Source organism: Lissotriton vulgaris, unplaced genomic scaffold, assembly GCF_964263255.1.
Source record: "Lissotriton vulgaris unplaced genomic scaffold, aLisVul1.2 SCAFFOLD_315, whole genome shotgun sequence".
In the NCBI taxonomy this organism is placed as follows: Eukaryota; Metazoa; Chordata; class Amphibia; order Caudata; family Salamandridae; genus Lissotriton; species Lissotriton vulgaris.
In genome coordinates, this window is record NW_028250410.1 from 420,500 (window position 1) to 447,935 (window position 27,436).

Consider the following 27,436-nt stretch of genomic DNA (forward strand, 5'->3'; position numbering starts at 1 on the left):
TTTTTTTTCCTTCACTGAAGTGTACCTAAGAAACAGGCTCTTTATGAATGGTTATTATTTACTTCTGCATTTATATCTTTTATTTACTGTCTAAAAGCCTTACCTAGTTTTGTCACTTGATACTCTATTTAACTTTGTTCTTCTCTGTAATGCCAAGTTCTATTTTTACTACTTCTCTTAGACTATCTCACTATACTACCTATAAGAGGTCTTAACTACCTAAATGCTGAATAACTGGAACTGACTAATATTCTGAACTTTCTTCTCTCCTCTAGAGTTCTTTGTGGAAACTGCTCAACTGGTTCTGAGGTCAGTTCAATAATACTTCACATGCTTTGAGTTATGCATTTATAGTTATTCGTTGCCATTAGTCAAAACATTGCCTGCTCATAATATCACTTATCTCTGTCTTTGTTCTTGCAGGAATATCGCCAATACTGCTGTCTCAAGAACGTAGCTTCTACGAGGGGTAAGTATTCCCCTGGAATTCAGCCAATTCTTGTGTCGAGTTTCTACACGCGCATTAGGTTCATAGACGATAGTGCTCTTGTCAAATAACTGCAAAAAAAGGCTTCGCTCGCGTTTCTTCTCCTCACACGATGAGCCGCTCAGGAATAATACCAAAATGCTCCACGCGTGTATTACTTCATACGCTGTGGAAAACTGCTACTTTAACTCTCGGACTGACGAACTCTTGACAAAACGTCTGGTCTGGATTTCGTCTTCTGTGAAGTGCGCAGATAATTCCACCCGCGTGCTTCACATGAATCCGGAACACCTGCGGGCAGCTTGAGGACTAGAACGCGTCCTCTTGCTTCGCAACAGCGGCCATGCTGAAATTCCGTTCTTTAACCGCATCGCTGCTGCAGTGATTTTTGCGCTGTGCGGCATTTTTTAAATTACCGCGATACATGATGAGCTCAGCTCGTCATCCGCACACGTCACCCGTGGCTGATGACGAGCTGAGCTCGTCATCAGCATCGAAGGGGTTAATCAGCACAGTTCATTTATTGCTCTGTGGGCATCTCTTCAAACTGGACATGGTCTTTCTGTTATCACAAGTGGCAATGTGATTTTTAAATTGCAAAGGGGTTCTGACAGTACCCCTCAACAAAGATGGTCCTTTCTCTCTAGGTTTGGCTGGGAATCGTTGATGGAAGGACCTCACAAGTCTTGGAGCATGAACATCCAGATGACATTCCCAAGATTGCTCCTAAATCAAGCAAAGCATTTGTATAGCGCGCTACTCACCCGTAGGGTCTCAAGGGGCTGGGGGCAGGGGGTCCGCTACCGCTCGAACAGCCAGGTCTTGAGTTGCTTCCTGAAGGAGAGGTGGTCTTGGGTCAGGCGGAGGTGGATGGGGAGGGAGTTTCACGTCTTGGCAGCCAGGTAGGAGAAGGATCTTCCTCCCGTTGTGACTCTTCGGATGCGGGGGACGGCGGCGAGGGCGTGGCTGGTCAATCGTAGCTGGCGGGTGGGAGTGTTGAAGGTCAGGCGGTCGTTGAGGTATCTTGGGCCTTGGTTGTGGAGAGCTTTGTGTTTGTGGGTGAGGAGTCGGAACGTGATTATCTTACTGACGGGGAGCCAGTGCAGGTTTCTCAGGTGTTCGGAGATGTGGCTGTGTCGCGGGATGTCCAGGATGAGGCGTACTGAGTCGTTCTGAATGCGTTGGAGTCTCTTCTGAAGTTTGGCTGTGGTTCCGGCATAGAGAGAGTTGCCGTAGTCCAGACGGCTGGTGACGAGGGCCTGGGTGACCGTCTTCCTGGTTTCGGTGGGGATCCACCGGAAGATCTTACGTAGCATGAGGAGGATGTTGAAGCATGACGAGGTGACGGCGTTGACTTGTCTGGTCATGGAGAGGGAGGAGTCCAGGATGAAGCCCAGGTTGCGTGCGTGGTCTGTCGGTTTGGGTGCGCTGCCTAGGGCAGGGGGCCACCAGGAGTCGTCCCAGGCGGAGGGCGAAGATCCCAGGATGAGGACTTCCGTCTTATCAGAGTTCAGTTTCAGGCGGCTGTTCATCATCCACTCGGCTACGTCTTTCATCCCTTCGTGTAGGTTGGTTCTGGCGGTGGCGGGGTCGTTGGTGAGGGAGAGGATTAGTTGGGTGTCGTCGGTGTAGGAGATGATGTTGAGGTTGTGCTGGCGTGCGATGGCCGCAACGGGGCTCATGTAGATGTTGAACAGCGTGGGGCTGAGTGATGACCCTTGGGGTACGCCGCAGATGACTTCAGTGGCCTCGGATCTGAACAGGGGGAGGCGGACTCTCTGGTTTCTTCTGGCGAGGAAGGAGATGATCCACTGCAGTGCCTTCTCTTGGATCCCGATGTTGCTGAGGCGTTGTACTAGGGTGCGGTGGCAGACCGTGTCGAAACGCAGCGGAAGGTCCATAACCTTTCCAATCCACCAAATAGTACAATTGTCCGTTTATTCTCTTGGAGTCTAAAATATCTTTTACTTCATACTCTATTCCTGACTCGAACTGAATGGGTTTTGGAGGTGTGGTTTTACGTAAGCCTGATGCTACCTTTTTTAACCAGGAGATATGGAACACTGGATGAATCTTCCACTTAGATGGTAATTTTAAGCGATAGGTCACTGGATTTATTTGTTTCTCAATTTGATATGGGCCAATAAACCTGGGTAAAAACTTTCTATTGCCTTTTAACCTCAAATTCTTAGTATTTAGCCAAACTTTATCTCCTTCTCGCAACTCTGGGTACTCTCTTCTCTTCTTATCTGCATATTTCTTATATTGCTGCTTGGTCTGTTCTAGGTTTTGGACAGCCGAGCTATGGACCTGTACTAGATGAGTTACTAGATCTTGTACTGCTAGAACTGAGATATCTACAGTGGTTATAGCCAGATTTGGATGTTGACCATAATTTAAGTAGAAAGGGGAGTAACCCGTGGACACATTTCTAGCATTATTATGTGCGAACTCTGCTGCCCACAAGATGTCCAACCATTCACCATCCCGTTTCACAAGGAACAACCCCAAATATTGTTCCAATTCCTGGTTCACTCTTTCCGTTTGACCATCAGTTTCAGGATGGTAACTGGTGGAATACCTTGTCTCTACTCTTAAAGTTTCCAAAAAGGTTTTCCAAAATCGGGACAGGAATTGAGACCCTCTGTCAGAAATAATGATCCTTGGAACCGGGTGCAATCTAATTATTTGTGCATTGAAACACTCCACCAGTTGCTTGGCTGTGGGGAGTCCCTTTAAGGCCAAAAAATGAGCCATCTTAGTAAATGCGTCAACCACCACCAAAATTGTGTCATGCCCTTTACTAAGTGGTAGATCCACAATTAGGTCTAATGTGACAGTATGCCAGGGACCTGAAGGGGTGGGTAGGTGCTGCAACAATCCTTTAGGGGCCAAGCGTTCCGATTTTCCCTGTGCACAAACTTCACAAGATTTGACATAATTGTCAATGTCAGTAGACATTCTTGGCCACCAGTATTGTCTCTTGATTAACTCTTCAGTCTTTGCCATTCCTTTATGTCCTGCTAAAATACTGTCGTGACATTCATACATCACTTGGTGCTGTAATTCATGTGTGGGCACATACAACGCTCCATGGTGATAAGGCAGATTATTTCGGATTTCTCGTTCTGGTTCTTCTGTGACCCAAACGTGCATTTCTTCCAGACTCATTGCTTGAATAATTTATTCATTCAAGGCAACAGGTAAAGTGGAACACATAATTTTAGAAACTGGAATTATAGCTTGATCTTTCTCCACAGCCTTATGATTTTCTGTGTCTATTCGGGATAGAGCATCAGCCTTTCCATTCTGAGTTCCAGGTCTGTAGGTAATAACAAAATCATATTCAGCAAAGTATAACGACCATCTGAGCTGTCTAGGAGTTACGGTTTTGGCTGACTTCAAAAACTTTAGGTTTTTGAGGAGGAGCCAAGATGGCGACCGGATCGGACGTGTAGTCCCTCGGCTCTGGGGACCATCTCCTTCTTTGTGTCTATCCTGCCGGAGATCCTGTTTTTAGAAGGCACACTGCGGAAGCCGATGTGCTCAGGTGGCCCGTGGTGAAATCCTGAGGCTTGCGATTCCTTGCAAGCTGATGTAATGTCCGACTGAAGTTTGCGGCCCGCAGCGGACCCGAGACCGGGACCTCGAGTGGACGCTGGGGCCGGCTGCCGGGTGAACAACACCGGGCGTCAGCAGCTGCTTGGAACCGGTCGGACCATTTCCATTAGACGCGGCCGAATCTGGAACGCGCGCCCCATTGGACTGCAGGTACTGTGTTGGATGTGCCTGGCGAGTTATCCGGGGGGATTGCACGAGTGCAGAAACCCACACTGCGACTGTGGAAGAATGCTTGAACACAGCCCCGCTAGCGGCGGGAGGCTCCCGAATTTTCTACCCCTTCAATATCGAGCGGGGCGGCTTGTTTCAGGGACACTGCTTATGGCCACTCTTCGGACCTGATTAATCTCTTTTCCTTGAACTGTAAACCTGAGGCCCATTGCCAGCAGCCCTGCATCACTCGAGGTGTTTCCATTGGTGATCGCGAAGCGCACAATGGAGGGCAGCTTTGGAGAGCCTGTGTCATGGAGTGGTCGTGGACGTGTGGTGCAAGGGGACCCGACCGGAAGGGAGCGTGGAACTGCTCGGGCTATGGAGACCTATTGGCGGCTATTGACTCCCTTCATTACGATATGTTACACTCTGCACGAACCCTGATCAGCAAGGTGGACGTTATAATAAGTGCTTGTGGATGCTTCAAAATGGCTGCCTCGCCGGACTGTAGCGGTGTTCTTTGTTCCACGTCTGACTGTGACGAGATGGCGGCGTTGCGCAGCGGTGACGGCCCAGAGACCCCAGGTCCCGGGGTACCACTTGCTGCTGATGGCTATTGCCCGGGCCGAAGTGCAAACCACGGACTGCAATCACGACGGGAGTTCTCTCCCTGCACCGTGTCTCCCTCTACCCGGAGATCGCTCCAGAAGGGGCCGGACATTGAGACTTTCTTCCTTGGATCGGTTTCGCTCCGTGCCACAAGTGTGGTGTACTTTTGGCCCAGCATGATATCATTGGCCCTGTGTATATGCGACATAGTTGAGTGCTCAAGCCAATGTTCCCCGTTTGGACTATCGTGCACATCTCCCTGGGCTGTCTGGGTTTCTATGGTTCGCAGTGGTAGAAGAGAGAGAACGGGCCAGGGGTGAACATTTATTCTTATGGTTTGGTGGTTTCCTGTTGCTGACCTGGACATGTGGGTGGTGTGTCGCTGCCTTTGACTGTGCTGTGTGTCGATTCTGTGCCTCCAATTTATTCTGATTGTAATGCTCAATATCACCGGGCTTTCTACTTTGTGTTATTACTGAACCTGCGGGATGGTGTAGCCGGGGGACGGGTGGAAGGCTCCTCCCCGCCTTTCTTTATTTACTGAGAGTTATAGATTAGGACTCTTTTCTTACTCTCTATATTTCGGGACTCCTTTTACTGGGCGACAGGCACACTGCTAGGGGGGGTTAGGCCATAGCCAGCTGCAGGGGTGCAGGGTGGGGTGTGGACGGGGGGGGTTTTGTTTTATTCTTTTTGGTTCTATGGGCCTTCTATTCTTTTTCTTTTTCTTCTTTTCTGGGTTTGGACGTTCTACATGTGTGGTAAGCAGCGATTCTGGCATTTTATTGCGTTTTGTATTTGTCTATCCTGTTTCTACGAAGCCGGAACCAACTCGTTGTTCTTTGATATCCTGCTCCTGTCTATCCTTCAGAAAAAACCTTTAAAAATTAGACCTCAGTATTTCTGTACCATATCCTTTACGCCTTCTCTGTTGCAATGTACTGTATCTGCGAGCCCTCGGGCTCATTGTTGGATTGTATGTGCGAGTTTTATCAATAAAGGTCTTCCAAAAATTTTTTTTTAAAAAAAACTTTAGGTTTCTATGGTCGGTAAAAACTGTCACCTGATGCCTGGCCCCAATTAGGTAATGTCTCCACTCTTTGAAAGCGTCTTTTATTGCTAGTAATTCTTTTTCTGTTATGGTGTAGTTCACCCCAGCGGGGGTTCGTTTCCTAGATCGATAAGCTACTGGGTGCAGCTGCCCCGTCTCTTTATGCCTTTGAGATAACACACCTCCAATTGCTTGATCTGAAGCGTCTGTTTCTACGTAGAATGGCTCTGTAAGGTCAGCATGCAACAAGATTGGAGCCGAAATAAAACTCCTCTTTAATAGCTCAAAGGCCTCCTCAGCTTCGTTGGTCCATTCAAAACGAACTCCTTTTCTAATCAGTTTAGTGAGAGGGAGAATTTTCCGTGAGAACTCACTGATAAACCTTCTGTAGAAATTCGCGAGACCAATAAAACTCTGGACTTCTTTGACACAGCTCGGCGACTTCCAGTTCACCATTGCTTGAATTTTACGTTCATCCATATTCATTCCTGCTGGGGACAAAATGAATCCCAAAAACTCTACCTCAGAGACATTGAAAGCACACTTCTCCAATTTGACAAATAGTCGATTCTCTCCGAGTTTTTGCAAAATACCACAAACTTGTTCTGGATGTTTGTTCAAGTCATTGGAGTAAATCAGTATATCGTCAATATATACTATTGCACACTGATCGATATACTCACAAAGGATGTCATTTATAAAATGCTGAAAAGCAGCCAGAGCATTGCACAAACCGTAGGGCATCACCTGATACTCAAATAATCCAAACTTGGTTCTAAATGCTGTCTTCCACTCATCCCCCTCTCTCATTCGGACCGAGTGATAGGCACCCCTCAGATCTAATTTGGTGTAAATTTGCGCTCCTTTGACCTGATCCAAAAGGACGGAAATGAGTGGAAGAGGATATCGGTTTTTCTTGGTGATTTTGTTGAGAGCACGATAGTCGATGCACGTTCTCAGATCTCCCTCCTTCTTCGGTATGAAAAATAGAGGAGAAGATACTGGCGATTGTGACGGCCGTATAAAACCATTTGCCAAATATTTGTCTAGGTATTCTCTTAAATGTTGATGTTCTCTTTCCGTGAGTGTATACACTCTACTACAAGACAGATTAGCTCCAGCTTCTAGTTCAATCTTGCAATCATATGTTCGATGTGGGGGTAACATTTCCGCTTCCTTCTCTTCAAAGACATCAGCATAGTCTTGATATTCCACAGGAATTTCTCTGGAATTTATGATACACACCGAGGCATCTGCTGAACACAAAGAGTATGCTGGGCTCTCCACACAACCATTAACAACTTCTTCGAAGGAATTCTCGTGACAATACTGGGAAACCATTGTTATCGTTTGAGTGCTCCAGTTGATTGTAGGGTTATGTTCTGTTAACCATGGCAAACCTAGGATGAACTGAAACTGTGGCGCGTCAATTAAATTGAACTGAATCGTTTCCTAATGTCCATTATTCAATATCAATAACAATGGTTCGGTGTAACTCACGATTGGGCCTGAAGACAGATTTGTTCCATCAACTGCTCTCACAGGTTCACTGTTTGTCTTCTGGATGGCTTTTACTCCAATTTTAGTAGCAAATCCGAAATCACAAAAATTTCCCGTAGCTCCAGAATCTACCATTACTGAAACTTCATTTAAGGTTTTCTGTCCAAACTTAATCTTCACTGACAAAATTGAATGAGGTGATGAGGATTGCAATGTATTGGCCAACTGATGCTCTTGTGGAGTTGATTCTTGACTCACAACCAATTGTTCAACTCCTCCTACAAGTGGTGCTGCAAGTTTTCCTTCGGCTTATAGGTGGACTTTGGCTTCTTGGGACAATTTCTCACAAAATGGTCACCCGACCCACAATACATGCACAAATTTCCGGTCCTTCTTTTCTCCTTTTCTTCTTTTGTTATGGGACCTCGGATTGTGCCAATCTGCATCGGCTCTGAACTTGTTGATCCCTCTGTAGCTCGATTAGTTTCCGCTCTTGCTCTGTCAAACCTTGGTATGGGAGTTTTAAAATCTCTTTTCTGCTCTCCGTTTCGCTCTCCTTGACGAAAATCAATTTCCAACACTAGGTCCACCAATTCAGAAATTTCGGTGGGTTGGTTCGGTATTTGTGCAAGAACATCTTTTAATTCATCACGCAGTCCACGATAAAAAACTGCTGCTCTTTTGCTCTCTGGCCAATTGGTCTCCACAACCAGTTTATTAAACTGAGCCAGATATGCCACTAAATCCCGGTTACCTTGCCGCAACTCCAAAAGTTCATTATCCACTGCCTGTGATATTCTCTGCTGATCAAAAATTCAAAGAAATTCTTTTTTGAATTTGTCGTAATTCTGAAATATAGGATCATCTCGTGTGACCAATGGCATGGACCATGACGCTGCATCTCCGCTCAGATAAGATAAGGCAAACGCCACTCTAGATTGCGCATCAGGGAAAATGGAAGGGCGACACATGTAGTGAAGGGAACACTATGAAAGGAAAATCTGTGCTTTCTGTGGATCCCCACTAAACCTTTCTGGAGGCGCTAAAGGAATGACCGGGGACAAGGAGTGGATTACTTGAGTCGTTAGTCTATTGGAACCCTCAGTAAGCTGACTTGCACTTCCACCTCCTGAAACCAATGCAGGGCCTATCCTCTGGGTTAAGTCTGCTGTTTCTTTCCTAGCATTGGTCATTTCTTGCCTAAGACTCCTGTTATCTTCTCGTACTGCCACTAACTCCTTCTGCAATGCTTCTAATACTGCTTCTAAATTCTGTAAGTTTAACCCCTCCGCCATATTCTGTTCGTGTGCAAGAACACACTTGGGCACTTCACTCTGTCAGAACTTACCTTCTCCTTTGGTCTTGCACAGGAACAGAAGACGATAGTTCCCAACACCCCCCACAGGATTCCACAGAGTCCACTTATAAAAACTAAACTCTAGGAAAGCCCACAGGGGGAAAGGGGAGTGGATACAATAATAAAGAAGAATGCACAGAAGAGACTGCACTGGACCGGTTCTACCGCTCCTCTTGTTAAGCCTGCCTGCAGACCATATTCTGAGGAACCTGTTATGCACACAAGGAAATAGGGAACATTAGCACATTAACTAGCTACTCTGTCTTCTAACTAACTTTGGTCTAATATTTTCTTTACCTATTCTTCCAGTGATCGTTCTTCTCTTCTTGGTTGTAGTGTGTCTTTATTTTTTTTTCCTTCACTGAAGTGTACCTAAGAAACAGGCTCTCTATGAATGGTTATTATTTACTTCTGCATTTATATCTTTTATTTACTGTCTAAAAGCCTTACCTAGTTTTGTCACTTGATACTCTGTTTAACTTTGTTCTTCTCTGTAATGCCAAGTTCTATTTTTACTACTTCTCTTAGACTACCTCACTATACTACCTATAAGAGCTCTTAACTACCTAAATGCTGAATAACTGGAACTGACTAATATTCTGAACTTTCTTCTCTCCTCTAGAGTTCTTTGTGGAAACTGCTCAACTGGTTCTGAGGTCAGTTCAATAATACTTCACATCCTTTGAGTTATGCATTTATAAATATTCGTTGCCATTAGTCAAAACATTGCCTGCTCATAATATCACTTATCTCTGTCTTTGTTCTTGCAGGAATATCGCCAATACCGCTGTCTCAAGAACGTAGCTTCTACGAGGGGTAAGTATTCCCCTGGAATTCAGCCAATTCTTGTGTCGAGTTTCTACACGCGCATTAGGTTCATAGGCGATAGTGCTCTTGTCAAATAACTGCAAAAAAAGGCTTCGCTCGCGTTTCTTCTCCTCACACGATGAGCCGCTCAGGAATAATACCAAAATGCTCCACACGCGTATTACTTCATACGCTGTGGAAAACTGCTACTTTAACTCTCGGACTGACGAACTCTTGACAAAACTTCCGGTCTGGATTTCGTCTTCTGTGAAGTGCGCAGATAATTTCACCTGCGCGCTTCACATGAATCCGGAACACCTGCGGGCAGCTTGAGGACTAGAACGCGTCCTCTTGCTTCGCAACAGCAGCCATGCTGGAATTCCGTTCGTTTATCAGCACAGTCCATTTATTGCTCTGTGGGCATCTCTTCAAACTGGACAAGGTCTTTCTGTTATCACAAGCGGCAATGTGATTTTTATATTGAAAAGGGGTTCTGACAGTTGGCCTGGGGGTGGGGGCTGGGCAGCTGCTTCTCCTGTTCAGAATCTCCTAGGAGACAGACAGGCTCAATCCACACTTTGGACTTCTGCAGGAAAAGGCTTCACTAACTCGAAATCTAACAATACGGAAACTTTACTCCCCCTGCTGGCCAAAAAATGAAATGCACAGGCTCCAGTAAATACAGTATAAGCAGCTCACAGAAGCACCCTCTGATGTAGAATATCCCTGTTGCTGGGGGGGGGGGGGGCAGAGGGGCTGGCCTCACTGGCGTGTGAACACAAAATGGTGGCTGGGGGTGCACTGTTTTAACACACAGATCTTAGCACAGAGCAAAGGAGAAATTTGGAGGGAAAACAGATTAGTCACCAAGGAATTAGAGGGACAAACTACAGAGGTTGGACTGCAAATCCCACAATTTCAACCTTTGGGTTTTCGGGCTCATCCACCTTATTGCTATTCTCCGTTTGGCCAGTAATAGCCCCAACTGGAGAAATTTCTTTGTACGTTTTTTCCCTTTAGCCTAGGGAGGAGTCCCAGCAGTATCTCCTTGACCGAGTGGGGCAGCGTCCATCCAGTAACCCTTTGTAAGTAGCCTAGAGTTGACTCCCAGAAGGGCACCAATTTAGTGAGTGCAGAGTAGTGAGTGCAGAGTAGTGAGTGCAGAGTGCAGAGTAGTGAGTGCAAGTGCAGAGTAGTGAGTGTGCAGAGTAGTGAGTGTGCAGAGTAGTGAGTGCAGAGTGAGTGTGCAGAGTGAGTGTGCAGAGTAGTGAGTGTGCAGAGTAGTGAGTGTGCAGATTAGTGAGTGCAGAGTAGTGAGTGTGCAGACTAGTGAGTGCAGAGTGTGAGTGCAGAGTGAGTGTGCAGAGTAGTGAGTGCAGAGTGTGAGTGCAGAGTGTGAGTGCAGAGTGTGAGTGCAGAGTGTGAGTGCAGAGTAGTGAGTGCTGTGTGCAGAGTAGTGAGTGCAAAGTGCAGAGTAGTGAGTGCAAAATGCAGAGTGTGAGTGCAGAGTGCAGAGTGCGAGTGCAAAGTGTGAGTGCAGAGTGCAAAGTGTGAGTGCAGAGTGTGAGTGCAGAGTGAGTGTGCAGAATGCAGAGTTGTGAGTTCAGAGTGCAGAGTGCGAGTGCAGAGTGTGAGTGCAGAGTGAGTGTGCAGAGTGCAGAGTTGTGAGTGCAGAGTGCAGAGTGTAGAGTGAGTGTGCAGAGTGCAGAGTTGTGAGTGCAGAGTTGTGAGTGCAGAGTAATGAGTGCAGAGTTGTGAGTGCAGAGTGGTGAGTGCCGAGTGCCTGTTCCAGAGAGAGCAGGGTATGCGTGTGCGCTTACACTGTGCACTGACACACAGGAGCTAAAACAAAGAACAGCTGAACACGTGGGAGCTTCATTGAGCCAGTCGGCCCTCTGTGAAGGGAGCAGCAAGGAGGGGATGCCTCAACCAATCAAGCGCAGCTACTCACAACCTACTGTACGATTACAACACAGGCCAAAGGGCAGAGCTAGGTCTTTTCGCATTACGCAGGGTGAGCAGTGTGTGAGTGTGTAGGGTGAGCAGCAGGGGCGCAACTAGGTCTTAATTTCGGGGGGGGCTAACATGGCAGATGAAGGGGCGTGGCTAATGTAAATCAATGGGGCGGAGCTAAAATGGCAGATAATCAGGATCGGTTAATGCTCAGGTCAAGCTGAGAAAAAAATGTGGTGAATTCTGCATTTGAAACTGGACAACAATTAAAGCACATATTTTTGGTAGCTTGATGCATTGCCCCCCAAAACCCATACTCACCCTGAATCTTAAAATTACCCCTGGCACACCAAAACACATACCCACGCTGAACCCTAAAATTAACCCCCTCACACCCTAAAACCCATACCCGCCCTGAAATCTATAATTACCCCTGGCACCCCAAAACCCATACCCATCCTATCCCTAAAATTATCCCTCCCCGGCACCCCAAAACCCATACCCACCCACACCCTAAAATTACCCCCTGGCATCCCAAAACCCAATACCACCCTGAACCCTAAAATCACCCCCCTGGAGCCCCAAAACCCATACCCGCCCTGAACCTTAAATTACCCCTGGCACCCCAGAAACCATACCCATGCTGAACCATAAATTCCCCCTTGCCCCCCAAAACCCAAACCCACCCTGAACCTTAAAATTACCCCAGGCACCACAAAACCCATACCCATACCGAATCATAAATTCCCATCTGGCACCCCATAACCCATACCCACCATAAACCCTAAAATAGCCCCCTGACATCCCATACCCACACCTGCCCTAAACCCTCAAATTACCCCTGGCACTATAAAACACATACCCACGCTGAACCCTAAAATTAATCCCATGGCACCCCAAAACCCACACCTACCCTGTACCTTAAAATTACCCCTGGCACCCCATACCCATGCTGAACCATAAATTCCCCTCCGGCACCCCATAACCCATACCCACCCTGAACCATAAATTCCCCGCTGGCACCCCATAACCCATACCCACCCTGAACCCTAAAATTGTCCCCTGACACCCCAAAACCCACACCTGCCCTGCAACCTAAAATTACCCCTGGCACACCAAAACACATACCCATGCTGAACCCTAAAATGTCCCCTGGCACCCCATACCCACCCTGAACCCTAAAATAGCCCCCTGACATCCGAAAACCCACACCTGCCCTAAACCCTAAAATTACCCCCTGGAATCCCAAAACCCATACCCGCTCAGAACCCTAAAATTACCCCCTGGCACCCCAATCCGTAACCCACCCTGAACCATAAAATTACTCACTGGCACCCTAAAACCCACACCCACCCTGAACTCTAAAATTACCCACTAGCACCCCAAAAAAAAATAAACATTACAAACTTACACTACATTTGCATATTTGGAGGGGACTGTCCTCTTTGACGTTTCTATGTATGTAAGTCAAGAACAACATTCACAGTAATCTAGATATGCAGGCAGTAGGTAATGCTGTGCTGAAAAATGCATTAAAGTTACTGGAACTTACACAAAAAACTGCTGCCTGCTCTTCTGATACTATACTGTGGAGTCTGGCTGATCAGCAGCACTGTGTCCTGGCATCCAGCCCCTCCCGAAGGTCGAACTGTGTAGATCAATGTGGGTCAAATGCACAGACAGCAGGGGGAAAGGGATGGCCAGTGCAGGTGAAGCTTTTCCTTTGTAAATTAATTCCTGCTGGCGCCATAGCCCAGGGTTTGCTGTCTGTGCACTTGTATGGAATACACATCTATACAAGTGCACAGACAGCACACCCTGTGCTAAGATGCCAGCAGAAATTCCTTTACAAAGGAAAAGCATCACCTTAACTGGCCATGCCTTCCCCCTGCTGTGCACATCTTCACACCCCATGCTCACAACCCATCAGGTGCTTAGGTGAAATCCCTGCCTTCAGGCAAGGATTTCACCTCTGCGGGGGGCGCTAGAGGGCGCCGGATGAGATGGCCGCACTCGCGTGAGGCTCCGTCTAGACCATTAAATATTCGCTAATTTATCCTGTTTCCCCGGCGCTTATGCCCTACACCCCGGCAGAGCTTGAACCGCTGCCATCGGTGACTCCCTGGGGCGCTCTGAGAGGTGTTTGCAGCTGTCCTGCGGGCGCCTGGAGCTGAACGGTCCCAGGCCGGGACTTGGACGACGGAGACTCCGGCGGGTGCGGAGCGGAAGCCTCGCTGCGGTCTGGGCCCTTGTCGCCGTTGCTGCCTGCGAGAGTGGAGCCCTGGAGACAGCGCTTCGTAACTGTGGAGGCGGCGAGGCGGAGCTGACAACGGGATCCCCCGGAACAACTTCGGCGCTTTGGACGGCCTGGCCTTGGCCCTGCTGGTCCCGGTGAGTGGGGCGGTGCGCTACGCTAGCCCTTTGCTGCGGAGGTGGTGCTAGGCCGCGATAGCCCGCGCCGCGCGAGCTCGGGCCGGGGGGGCCGGGGAAAGGGTCGGCTGAGGAGCGGAGTGGCCGAGAGGGACAGGAGCTTAGGCGGAACCACGCTTTGGGCTGCCAAGGAGAGTGCACATCGCCACGCACGTGGCACTGGGAGACCTGCTGCGCTGGGTGAGGCGGGCCTGGGGAGCGCCCGCCATCTTGGGGCCTCCTTCCTCCTGGCAGCTGTTCATTGCACACCGGCGATTGGCACATATCCAGCGCTACCTCTCCTACCATTGGCGCTGTCAGAGAGGGGACCCGGACCCGGGGGCCCTTCAGTGCTGCCTTTCTGCTGCCTTGGGCTCTACGCTTCACTGCTCATATTTGCACTGTGGGTCTCCACGAAGATTGCTTGGCGCGCTTCGCCCGCTGGGGTGACGGTACTGCTTGGCCTGGACTGGGGTGCCCGTGGGATGGGCCTGGGCCTATTTCACAGTGAGCGGTGGCTGGTGTGTGCACTGATAGCATTTTGGAAGACTTACCTGAGATAACTGCCCTGCATAGCCGAGTCTCGGACCGTGCTGAGTTGGATCGCAGTCATGGGCAGGCCTGATAGAAACCAGCCTAAAATCAACTTTGAAGCGAAAAAGACTGCGCATACATCCTCCCAGGCGCCCGCGGACTCCGACCAGGGTGGGGCTGTTGGGGGTACACCTAATCTGGAATCCACACTGGTGGCTATGCAGAAGACTCTGCAGTCTATTGAGGGCACCATGGAGTCAGTAAATCATCGTCTTGATCAAATGGCGACACAATTTGACCGTCAGAACGAGCGGATGGGAGAGGTGGAACAGCGAGTTTCCGCCACGGAGAATGGTCTGGCCACGGTCTCGTCCAAAGTATTTAGTATGGAAAGAGTGCTGGCGGTCATACAGGCGAAGAATGAGGAGTTAGAAGGGAGGTCCAGGAGGAACAACGTTCGCGTTACAGGCCTGCCGGAATCCACAAACGTGGGGCGCATGGAGGACTTCATGGAACGCATGATCGTCGACATATTGGGGGCTGACCAGCTCTCCCGTGTCTTCATTGTGGAGCGTGCGCATCGGTCCCTGGCTAAGAAGCCTCCGCCGGGAGCGCCGCCGAGGCCTATAGTGGCTAGGATCCTGAACTATAGGGACCGGGACACTATTCTGCGGCTTGCCAGGGAGAAGGGCTCCATAGACTATCAAGGTAACAAACTGAAGTTTTATCCCGACTTCACCATGGCAGTGCAGACGGCACGTAAGGAATTCGCTGCGGTGAAACAATTGCTGAGGGCGGAGACCATCGCTTATGCCATGCTGTACCCTGCGCGTCTTCGGATTGGGCCTCCTTCGGATAACAAGATTTTCTCCTCACCCAAGGCAGCCATGGACTATGCAAAAAAACTGAAAAAACGTGCTAAAGAACCGCCTGGACGTCATGAAGGGGATGATGAAAGGCTGGACGAAGAGGCCTGACCTGCATTGCACTGCTAACTATGGTGATGGGGGAACTGCGGAGTATTGCACTGGGTCGCCTCTATTGTAGCGTATGCAGTAATTGCTGAGGAGCCGCTCTGGCGTTTCAGCCCCTGGACCACTTTGCGTTGTTGCTCTATGTTGCGCGAGGGGGAGTGCTCTGATAGACGCTGCCCCTGCTGAAGCTGCCATGCTGCCTTAACGGGAGCTCTCTTACAGTGGAACTCAGCTGAATGTGGTTCTGTTGTGCGATATGTGCCACTACGCTGGATGAGGTGGCCTCTCTGGGATTTAGGCGCTGTTCTTAGGAAGTAGACGCTTTCGGGGGCGCCCAGTGCAATGTGCTGTTATATGAATGCCATCATGTCTGATGCTCTGACCGTGGGGGTGGGTAGAGGGGTTGGGGTTGTTGTCAACGGCAATGGTCTGCACTCTCGTCAGTTCTGGCGAGGGTGGTGTGCCACTACGCCTCCAGATAAGGGAGATCCCCAAATGTGGCTGTTTGCATTGTTGGGGGTTGTAAAGGGGGGGGCACGGGGAGGCTTTGGCAAGTTGGGAGTGCTGAAGTGGGCGGCGGGATGGGGGATGGGATGTTGCAACTAGTTGGGATGTTGTTGTTTTTCCTGGTCAAAGGGATTGAGTCTGAGACATCTTTGGGCTGTGAGTGGGGCTGCAGTTGGGGGTTCCGGGTCTTTCCCAGCACTGCTGGGGTTGTCTCTGGGTGGGTGAGAGATAGGGGATGGACTAGCGGGTGGGGGCTGCCGAGGAAGAACTCACTGCTGGGATACTTACACCTTTGGCGATATGGATAGGGGGGGCACCATCACGTGTGTTGCATGGAATGTGCGAGGGCTAAATAAGCCGCAGAAAACTAGACAAATGCTTGCCTTTTTGAATAGACATGGAGCACAAGTAGCGTTTCTACAGGAGACGCATCTCAAGGGGGCGGCGGCCGACTTGGTGGGCAAACAGTGGGCGGGAGCGAGGTGGGCCACGTCGTATTCTTCCTATGCCCGTGGGGTAATGATTCTGATAAAAAAGAATGTTCCGTTTGAGGTGCTACATGAGGAGGTGGACCAGGATGGTAGATATATTGTTGTGCAGGGTAAACTGTGTGGCACGTTAATCACTCTTCTCAATGTCTATGGTCCTAATATAGATGACCCTGATTTTTTCATTGCACTCTGGAACAAACTGTATAGCCTACCACCATCGGCAATCCTCTGTGGGGGGGACTGGAATGTTGCATTGGATTCTGAGTTGGATAGGAGACACGACCGGCCTTGTGAGCGTAAGAGAGTGACGGATGCGGTGCGCGAGGGTATGAATGGGCTGCAATTGTTGGATGTTTGGCGCTTGCGGAATCCTGGCAGGCAGGCGGGAGGGAACTTGCTACACATCAGCGCACGATACGTGGTCGAGATTGGATTATTGGTTATTGACCCGAGATGTGAGTGGATGGGTGCTGAATGCGGAACACCTGCCTCGAACGCTTTCTGACCATGCCCCTGTTACACTGCAGCTGCGGATACCTACACATGCCCCTGCCCCATTTACCTGGCGACTCTCCCCTGGAGTGTTAACGGATCAAGTGTTGTGTGAGCGTCTGCAGCAGATAGTTGAGGAGTTCTTCGAGACCAATGTGGGCTCCGTGGATAGTATGATCACGGTGTGGGAGGCCTTTAAGGTCCGGGGTCCTCACGTCCATCAGAGACTCTATGTCCAAACTGGAAAGGGAGTTGTTGGCTTTAGAGCGCCGACTGGAGGAAGGGGCGGAATGCACATTGCTAGCGGATATTAGGGCGAAGGTCACAGAATATAATGAATTGGCAGACCAGGAGGTGAAATTTCTGTCCAAACGCGCTACAGCCAGATATTATGGAGAGGGGGGTAGGCCGGGCAAGGGACTTGCTGATAGGATTCGAGACCCTTGGGCTAGGCACTGCACTGTATTGGAAATTGAAGATCAAGGAGATGTGGTGACTACGCCCGATGGTATACTTGCCTGCTTCTCGAGACATTATGCGCAACTCTATGAGCATAGGGAAACGGCGGAAGAGGCAGAAATATCGCGGTATTTGGAGGATGTGGCGCTGGTGTGGCTCTCCAGGGGTCAACAGGAATTCCTAATGCATCATGTTACTGAGGCGGAATTTAGAGACGCAATAGCAGCCCTGCCGATGGGAAGGCGGCTGGCACAGATGGCCTGCCCGCCGAATTTTATAAAACATATGCAGACTTGCTTATTCCACGGCTGGCTATGGTCCTAGAGGAGGCTTTTGAGTGCGGACGGCTTCCGGGGACTATGAGAGAGGCACTCTTGGTGGCGCTTCCTAAGCCCGGTAAACCTCTAAATAGGTGCGAGTCGTACCGTCCCCTTTCACTAATGAACACTGATGTTAAAATAATTGCCAAAGTGTTAGCCACGAGACTGTGTCTCCTCCTGCCGGTTATGGTACTACCCGATCAATCGGGGTTTATCCCCCTCCGGTCCACCACTCACAACCTGAGGACCCTGTTCGCCGTCCTACATCTCCTTAAGCCAGACCTAGCCGCGGTGGCAGTCATGCTAGATGCCGCCAAGGCTTTTGATTCAGTGGCATGGAAGTATATGCTGGCCGTTCTGCATCGGATGGGGGTGCCTTTCTTCTTCACGTCACTAATTGCCCTGTTGTATAATGCACCCACGGCAAGAGTTAGGGTTAATGGTCATGTCTCTGCCTCCTTTCCAATACAGCGGGGGACAAGGCAGGGCTGCCCTCTCTCGCCCCTGCTTTTTGCCATCACGATGGAACCGTTGGCCTGTGTCTTGCGGCAGAGGTATGCGGAAGCAGCGCTGAAGTTCCCTCTCAGATCGTTGGCCGTATCAATGTACGCTGACGACATGGTCCTATATGTCAGAGACCCGGCGCTTCACCTGGAACACATACTTCGAGAGTTCATTAAATTCGGCCGGCACTCAGGACTGACCATAAACTGGGACAAGTCAGTGGTGATGCCTCTCACGGACGTTACTCACCGGGTTCCATTGGAATTCCCGCTGGAATGGGCGACGGAGTCAATTAGATACCTGGGCGTTTGGGTGCACAGGGATTGTCAAGAAGTCATACGGGCCAACTATGGCGTTGCCATTTCCAACCTGGAAGATCAGGTGGCGAGATGGACTCGTCTCCCACTGACTCTGGCGGATCGCGTGTCTTTGATTAAAATGGTAGTGCTACCGAAATTTCTTTACCTCTTCGTCAACATTCCAGTCCCGCTGAGGTCGCACTTCTTTGCGAGACTGCGATCCCTGCTGATATCTCTCACCTGGGCCGGCAAGAGGCCGCGAGTGACTTGGGAGGTACTGACCAAGCCATACGATCTGGGTGGGTTCGCCCTGCCGGATATGAGGCTTTATTATCTTTGCGCACAGGCACACTTTGCGAGCTACTGGATAAATTCTCCGCCATACACTCCGCACGTAGCACTGGAGGCAAGCGCAGTCCTGCCGTACCCACTAAGGGCTATGATAGTAAATAAGCACTCGGTGTTTGAGAAGGGGGAGATTGATACCGTGCGGCTCACGGCGACTGCATGGACTAACCTGGGTAAACGAGCTGGCAGACTGCCGCTATACGCCCCGGCTATGCCGCTACTTTATCACTCGGATATCTCTGTCTCGAGCGAGCCGGGAGGGCTGCAGATTCTGCGGGAGGCTGGACTACAGACTATGGGGGACCTATTTCCGGGAGCATCGTTTCTCTCCTCTCAGGAGATGACAACCCGCTCGACGAATGCTACTATGTCCACCTTTGTGTATGTCAGACTGCGGGCTGCCGTGCGTGAATTATACCCAACATATCCGGAGGAACCATTGGCCCTAGGTGCCTTGCAGTTGCTCTATACGGTCAAGGACAGGACTAAATTGCTATCTAAACTATATAAGGCTGCACAGGAAGATGAGGGTGGGGGGGCGACCCTGGCCAGAGCAAGGTGGGATAGGAGTCTCCCGGAACCGCTAAGTGATGACGATTGGAATGAATGCTGTGCTATGACTGGGGGGTATGTGATCAATGGCAATTTCCGCCTTCTGCATTATAAATTTCTACAACAGTGGTACTATACGCCGGCCCAACTGGTACGATATGGGCTCAGGCCCACTGCTCAATGTGTCCGATGCGGAGCTGAGGACGCTGACTTTGTACACCTGGCCTGGGGATGCTCGCGCGTCTACGATTTCTGGAAGGAGGTGACTGAAAGGCTGACTGTCATGGCTTCAACTGAGGTAAAGCTGGATGTGCGCCTGTGTCTGTTGGGCATTGCTTCTGGTGTGGCTGCGCCGTCGCGGCGGCTTGTGGTGCTGGCGCTTCAATTAGCCAGAAGGAGGGTTGCTATGGTTTGGGGAGGAAGGAGAGCGCCTGAGGTGCAATTGTGGCTGAAGGATATGGCCTATTGCAGGGTCCAATTGAACTGTTACTATGACGAGTTACCTGCGGCATCTCGCCCGAGGGATGTCTGGGCTCCGTTTACACTCTATATGCTGTCTTTAACAGACACTAATAGCGACGAGAGTGTGACTGCTGCTTTGTCAGACTGCGAGGGGGGAGCTGCTTGAGAAGTTTTTGGGGCGGAGGCGATTGGATAGCCCTGTATCTGGTGTGGAGTGCCTGGGCGGTGGTCATGGCAGTGAGAATGTAGTGGGCTGCAAGGACTGGCATGGCACCCATGTTTACTGATCCTCGCTATGGCCTCTGGATGGCTCTGAGAAGGGGGTGAATGTTCCCTACCTGGGGAAGCACTGTTAGACATATGATGTATTGGCTGCCCTACCACATCATGCCTACTGGACTTGGACTACTCACTGAAACCAGGATAAGACGGGGGGGTGGGGTTGGGACTTGTTGAAGTTGCCTTTCTTTATGAAAACTGAAAATTAGACCGAGATCACATGGGGGCGATTGACCGCACTCTAAGGGTGTGCTGTAAATATTACATCTGGATTAACTGTAAGTGCCTACGTGAGCTAAGACTTCTGGACTCCTGCACTTGTGCCTCTGGCGTATGATGTCAAGCTTGTATGATATCTGTGGTACACCGATTGCGGCCGGCCCCAGCAGTGGGTTGTAGGCACACCGCTGTGTATATGAACAATGTGCAATAAAGGTCTTACAAAAAAAAAAAAAGGATTTCACCTCTGCGCCACTCTAAAGGAAACACAAGAGGTCAGGCCAGGGGGGGTCGGTTCACTCGCTGAAACTTCTCGGCTCGGATGCGCAGCCTTCCTGCACCATTTCAGTGCGTGTCATCTTAGCCCGGGCAGAGGAGGCGACGGGGGGGGGGGCTGAAGCCCGGTGAGCCCAATGGGTGTTGCGCGCCTGGTGAGCAGTGTGTGAGCATGCAGGGTGAGCAGTGTGTGAGAGTGTATGGTGAGCAGTGTGTGAGAGTGTATGGTGAGCAGTGTGTGAGCATGCAGGGTGAGCAGTGTGTGAGCATGCAGGGTGAGCAGTGTGTGAGAGTGTATGGTGAGCAGTGTGTGAGAGTGTATGGTGAGCAGTGTGTGAGCATGCAGGGTGAGCAGCGTGTGAGCGTGCAGGATGAACATTGTGTGAGCGTGTAGGGTGAGCAGTGTGTAAGCTTGTAGGGTGAGTAGTGTGTGAGTGTGTAGGGTGAGCCGTGTGTGAGTGTGTAGGGTGAGCAGTGTGAGTGTGCAGGGTTTACAGTGTGTGAGTGTGCAGGGTGAACAGTGTGTGAGTGTGCAGGGTGAGCAGTGTGTGAGCGTGTAGGGTGAGCAGTGTGTGAGCGTGTAGGGTGAGCAGTGTGAGTGTGCAGGGTTTACAGTGTGTGAGTGTGCAGGGTGAACAATTCCAATCCAAACCACATAATTGCAGTACACACCACATGCATACACTCCATAACACATGGCTAAAAGACATTGCCATTTACAATGCCATTAGCTCTAACTCAAATAAATCCGAGACCTGTTGCATTTCCAATGCTTGTTTTGTGGTACTCCTGCGTGATTTATTAATCTGTCCAGGATCACATTATGTCGGTCCACGCCGGGATCCAAAACCTAATTCCCCTCCCGCTCTTAAATTGCCCGTTCTGAGCATATGGCCCCGGACTGGTGCCGCTAGAAATTCCCAGGCGCCTGCGATTAAATACCCACCTGCCCAATTCCTAAGATTAAATGCAAGACTCTGCTGGCCCAGCGCTGTGATCTGCTGGTCCAGCTCCTTCCCTGCCTCCAATTCCCCTGTCAGCTCCCAGTCCTGTCCCGGTTCTGCTCCTTGGGGGTGGCCTCCACTTAGGGCCCCCTGGTCCGGCACTATCTATCCCCCTCCCGAGCCAAGGGGCAAAGAAGAGGGTGTTTAACCGTGCGCTTTTGTAGCCCTTCTTTTTCTTCGTGTGGGCGAGAGCTGCTTCCGGCGTCTTTCCCGGGGCGGTGGGGCTTGCTCTCGGAGTGCGGTAGTGGAGGGGTGAGCTAGCGGCAGTGAGCGCGCGGACGGAGGAGGAGGAGGGACAAGGAGGAGAGGAAGCAGTTCTGTCGCAGTCCCGAAGCCGCCGCCGCCTGTCAGCTGGAGCCGGAGCAGAGCCGAGGAGACAGGAAGCCAGGGTGACTCGGGTCCTGAGCCCGGGGGAGGGAGAGACAGCCGGGGGCTGGGAGAGAGGGCAGCGGCCCCGGGGACACCCGACCCAGGGCAACGGCTCCAGGGACACCCGACCCAGGACAACCGCCGGGTGCTCTCTGAGCTGGGGCAGCCGGAAGAAAGCTACATGAGACGGCAGGCACTGGGAGGGAAGAGACTGCTGCACCGGGGCAGGGAGAGACTGCTGCACTGGGGTAAATAAAGAGACTGCTGCACCGGGACAAATAAAGAGACTTCTGCACCAGGGTTAAAAAAAGAGACCCCTGCACCAGAATTAAAAAAGAGACTCCTGCACCAGGGCAAAAAAAGGAGACTCCTGCACCAGGGTTAAAAAAAGAGACTCCTGCACCAGGGCAAAGAAATAGACTCCTGGCCAAGGGTAAGGAGAGACAGCTGGCTAAGGATAAGAGACTGCTGCAGAGAGAGGAGACGGCCCCAGTGCAAGAAGGGGCTTCTGCCTGCCGCGTGTTAGAAGAGACTGCTGCTCCACATTAAGAAGAGACCGCTGGCCAAGAATTAGAAGATTTATTGGAGCACCAGGCTAAGAAGAGACAGCAAGTCTAACAAGCGACGTGTGCACCAGGAAAGGAAGGAAGTCACTGCTGGTTCCGGGAGTGCACTGAAGCCCCTGTGGATAGAAGTGCCCCAGAGTAGACTGGCTGGAGTTGTCTCTTAATTGTCTAAACCAGGGATCTCCCAGCAGAGCATCCGAGACAGTCATCTGTGGAGGCATTTGTGTTACTGAGACCCGTGGGACGCCTAAGGAAAGGGGCCTCTCACTGACTGGTGGAGAGCTGTCCCTCGGGCTGGTGGAGTACAACCTGGGGAGCCTAGAAACGGATGGGCGCTCGTCCTGTCCTTCACGAAGAGCTTCCGGGGTCTCTGCACCATCATTGAGCATACACCGTGGTATAACACTGACTGCCCACCGGTCCTGTGGCCGCTTCCGGTGACGTCTTCAGATACAGCAGTGTGAGAGTGGGGTAACTGGAGAGCCTGGGGTCACCCAGCACGCCAAGGCCTTTGATTGACACGTGGCTCTGTGGCCTGGGAGAGAGGAGCCTGTCCTGGGGCCCTGCAAACTATGCAACCTTCCCCTGCCTAGGCGCCCTGGGATTGACCCGGGTCGGAATGCGCACTCCTATTTGCAGAGTTCAGTAATAAGGTTTGCTCAGCCAGAGTTTGTCCCGGACCAGGTCGGCTGCAGTACCAAGTGCTAACTAAGCTGGTATGCAACTGAGGCCCTGAATGTAAAAGAGTTATTTCCGAATCCAAGGAGGTGGACAGGGTTTCCACCATATCCATTACATATTCAATATTTGTAAAAACTTGATTCTCCACCAGGTATCTTTGCTTCTACAGAACGTACAACTGTTTTAACATCGTGCTTCTTATGAATGATGTCACCGTGGTTTCTTTTGAGGACAAGCCGGGCACGTTAAAGGAGGCTGAACATCGCGAATTGTCTTTCTAACAATATTTTGGGGTTTTAAGCCTCTCCAATATCTGGTACATCCCGGATTTGCTTCGTCATCTTTGGAATTAGCATAACACAATCATGGTCGATCAGACTGTATCCCAGGAGTAGATGAAAGCGCTGCAATTTTTGGGTGTCCTATTTTCTCGCATTATATGCACACCTAGGTGAGCTATTGAAGGCCAGAACAACGTTGCAGCATCATTGGCCACACCTTGTTGGATGCCTTTCAATTGTGGATTTAAAATAGCTACAGTCCCGGGATATAACTGGTTTAGCATCCTGCACAGTATCTGGACGTAAAGGTGCTCGGGGAGTATCCAGGGAAGTGCTTGGAAAAAATCCAGTTGCCGCAGATGCTGAGAGAGAATTGATACAGGCCAGGAGGAAACAGGCGCCGTTCCTAGTCATCGCACAAAATGGAGTTGTGCTCCAGAGTGGCAGTCTGGGTCCTTTGCCTGTCCCTCCTTCATCAGGGTCAAGGCGAGAAGCCCCCCGTGTCCCCGGAGAGCGAGGATTCGGGCATCGCTGGTAAGCAAGGTCCTGGGACTTGGGTAGTGAATAGTACCGGGGTACTTTGTGGTGGAGGGAAGGCAGAGGCATGTTCCTGAACATAGGCCTGCAGCCAGGGTACCCGTCAAACTAGTTTGGGCTGCGTCTTGGAAGGAATTCCTTCAGAACTGACACGTCTTCTTCTGACGATAGGTGCAGAATTTATCAAATTCTTCTTTAACAAGTTGTGATTATATATTTGTGAAGTTGCTGTTAGTAAGTAGTGTGTAGAAGGGCGAGGAACGCCTTCGCTCTGGGGAGTGGGCTGACGAATTAGGCTCTTGACAGCCATGCACGGAGATGCCACATCTTGAAAAGCCTGTCCTATTTTCTGCTAACAGACCTGTGAAGTGCATTATTATTTTTGCTGTGAATGGCCACTCATCCCGCGCTAATGATGGCTTTTATATTTAACAGACACACATTTGTGTAAGTGTTTAATCATCTTGACGTGCACCAATGCCCCTTATTTCATTAGTCTTTGCTCTCCAGACAGTCGAGAAGTGCCATGCTCTGCCATGGATAGCGCTGGTGAGAGATGTTTCCTCATCGCTCCTGTCTACGAGTGCTTTTAGAATTATCAATATTTTGGGCCTGCTTGTAAGTTGCCAATGACCTTACTACAGAACGTGTCGTGCCTGGCGTATGGCTGTGTGGAGGCTGAAATGAGATTGGTGCAGGGCGCTTTGTGGCCTGGGTAAATTTGCTGCTTGTAATTTGGTGCTGTAAAAGATCCATGTCGAGGGGGTTGTCAGATGAATGCCAATTGACCAATCAATCAGTAGATTGTAGAGGGCTTCTTGTCGCTCGAGAGGGTACCCAGATGCTGGTTGGTGTTTTTTGTGTGTCATTTTGCTGTGACAATATTGTTGCTTTGAAGCAGATTGAAGTTTCTCGATGAAGTAGGTTTTCATTGAGTTGTTGGCTGGCTCTTGCCAGTGATAGTTAACATGCTCTTGATCCTAATTCTGGTTTGAAAGCTAGGCAGAGCGTTGAAAAGTCTGCAGCAGGCACCTCTGGAAAAAGTTAGGTGATGATCATAAACTGCTCCAAGGGCACAATCTCACTATTCAACCCTTGGTACCAGATTGTAATGCTTTTGTGGCTGACACACTGTATTGTTCTTATCCATGTACATTACCACTGTGTAGGAAGCTCACTAAATATGCATTTTACAATGAAATACTTATGATTTGGCTCTTCATGCAGGTTTGAACACATAAATGTGGGTGGAGCAGCCCTCTAGGTATCGGTAGAGGGTGTTCCATTCTACCTTATTTAAATTACCATCTTTTTATTCTCCATGTTCCATTGGCTTCCATTCACCGGAGGTGCTGAAACTAAAGTTCTCTGCAGACAGGGATATGCCAGAATAGTGAAGTCCCTTGATATGCTCTCGGTTTCTCGATATGTGCCAATCTCAGCTACTGCAGGGACTGAACCATATTTATCTCGGACAGTGAATCCTGAGCATAGATTCTATCTGGAAGATTAAGTACGACCCGCTTCTTAGTAGCATTCCCACTGACAGGCTCTTGGCTTGCCTCACTCCCCTCTTGCCCCTGCGACAGTCTTTCTCCAATCTACAACGCTTTTTATGATCTTTTGCACACTGTATTGCACTTTAAGATTGCATTTCCTTACGTCATAGAAATTTTAGTACACAAAAAGAGTTGTACTTTTTACAGCGTTCAGATTCACCATCAGTGTTTCTCAGTTATTCATTATTTCATCTGCTCTAAGATTAAGAAGTAAGTATGCCTTATAACTAGGCTAATTTTAAGATCTTTTGTCTAGTTGTATAGCTCTTATTTTAAAATCTAATAGTTTTGTTAACAATAACTATATACTCTGCAGTCTATGATCTCTGCAGTCACCTCATGGAACCTTGGGGCAGCTACTACCCCCTGGGTCTGGATAGGAAGAAGATACTTCGACAAGTAGACTGCTTGCAGCATTCCAACTACTGAGCCAGGAAAGGCTCCCAACCCACTGCAAAAGTATAGAGACAGTAACCGGGATTGTTGGCTGTTTGTTAAAGTGCACAGTGTGATTGATCGGGAGAGGAGGGTTTTAACCTGGGTCTGCTTAGATCTCTTCAGCGGGGGTGCGCAGGGGCATACCTATTAGTATTTCACTGCCTTACAATTTATAGGAAAAGCTGTCCACTTTACTTCTTCTCTGAGGCAAAAGAGCTAGGTTTTCCCAGTTGGATTTAGGATAACACTATTTAAATTCCAGTGCATTCATATAGTGCCACTTTCTGTCCGTTCTTGAGTTCTCCAGCATCCCTCCGACGTTGGTACCTGCGAGGAAGGTGTCTATTTAGATGTGTACATACGTGCGAGAAGGGTGTGGGAAATGAATGAACACCCCCATAAACTTCAGCAGATACACTCTGATGATGGCTTTTCAGATTAAGAATAGTTGCTGTATTGAGTAGGGAGGTCAGTTTTAAACCTGCGATGACCCACCTACTAATATTTGTACTCCAGCTGCCCATTTGTTAAGCACTGCCCACAAACTAAATGGCCACTTGGTGGTATAATAACATCGTTTTATCTCAACTCGGTAATTCTTGTTTTGTGACCCTCATTAGATGGCCAGGCTGTGTTCTCCCTTCTCGGAATAATAGTTCGATCTGGGGGATTATGGAGCAGTCTCCGATGTGAGCACAGAGAGAGAAGAGAGAGAGACTATGTTTAAGGTGGTCTCTGCAACTTCAAGTTATTTAGGCTCGCAAGAAGGGATGTGTTTTCAGCCTGTGGTAAAACTTCACAAAAGTTGGAATCGTACTTGAGGTGGAGGAGAGGTGGTTCTAGAGGAGCTTGGCTTTTTGGTCGATCAAGTCCTGATTGAAGCTGCATAAATGTCAGGCAGGTCAAAGATGGTCACTCTTTGGCGTCTGGCCAGTTGGTTTGCTGAGATCGCCACACCTCTGACCTTGGAGAACTTTGTGGCTAATGCAGGCTGCTTCCAACCAAGGGGATGTTTCAAGCAGTAGGTAGTGTTACCACTTCTTGGTGATGGTGTTGGTCTCGGTTATACTAAAGACAACGCAGGTTGTTGGTAATGTGCATTTCATTCAGGGCACTGGTTGAGAGAGCTATGTAGTTGTGCTGAAGACAATGTGGGCTGAGTTTTTTTAAAATTTATTTTCAGCCTTAACGTAGTTGGTTTGGGGCATTGGTTGGTTGACTTGTGTACAGGCATTCTCGCAGTCTTATCAGGGCCCCGGGGTTGCCTTCCTTCGGTGTTGGGTGACGGGAATAGTTGGTGAATGGAATTTGGAAGCATTAGGAGTACAAAATGAAGCC

At 49.7% G+C, this 27,436-nt stretch overlaps 1 protein-coding gene across 2 annotated transcripts in view; it reads left to right on the plus strand.

Moving 5' to 3' along the window:
- Nucleotides 1-21,929: 21,929 nt before the first annotated feature.
- Nucleotides 21,930-27,436, plus strand: part of LOC147663269 (stromal interaction molecule 1-like) — a 515,456-nt gene continuing 509,949 nt past the window's right edge. Inside the window, exon 1 of one of the 2 annotated variants that reach the window (XM_086950573.1) lies at nucleotides 21,930-24,098. In XM_086950573.1, coding sequence (XP_086806699.1) covers nucleotides 23,987-24,098 — 112 coding nt within the window. In that variant the 5' untranslated portion in view covers nucleotides 21,930-23,986. The remainder of the gene's footprint in view (nucleotides 24,099-27,436) is intronic. The other variant, XM_086950572.1, reaches the window with a different exon arrangement.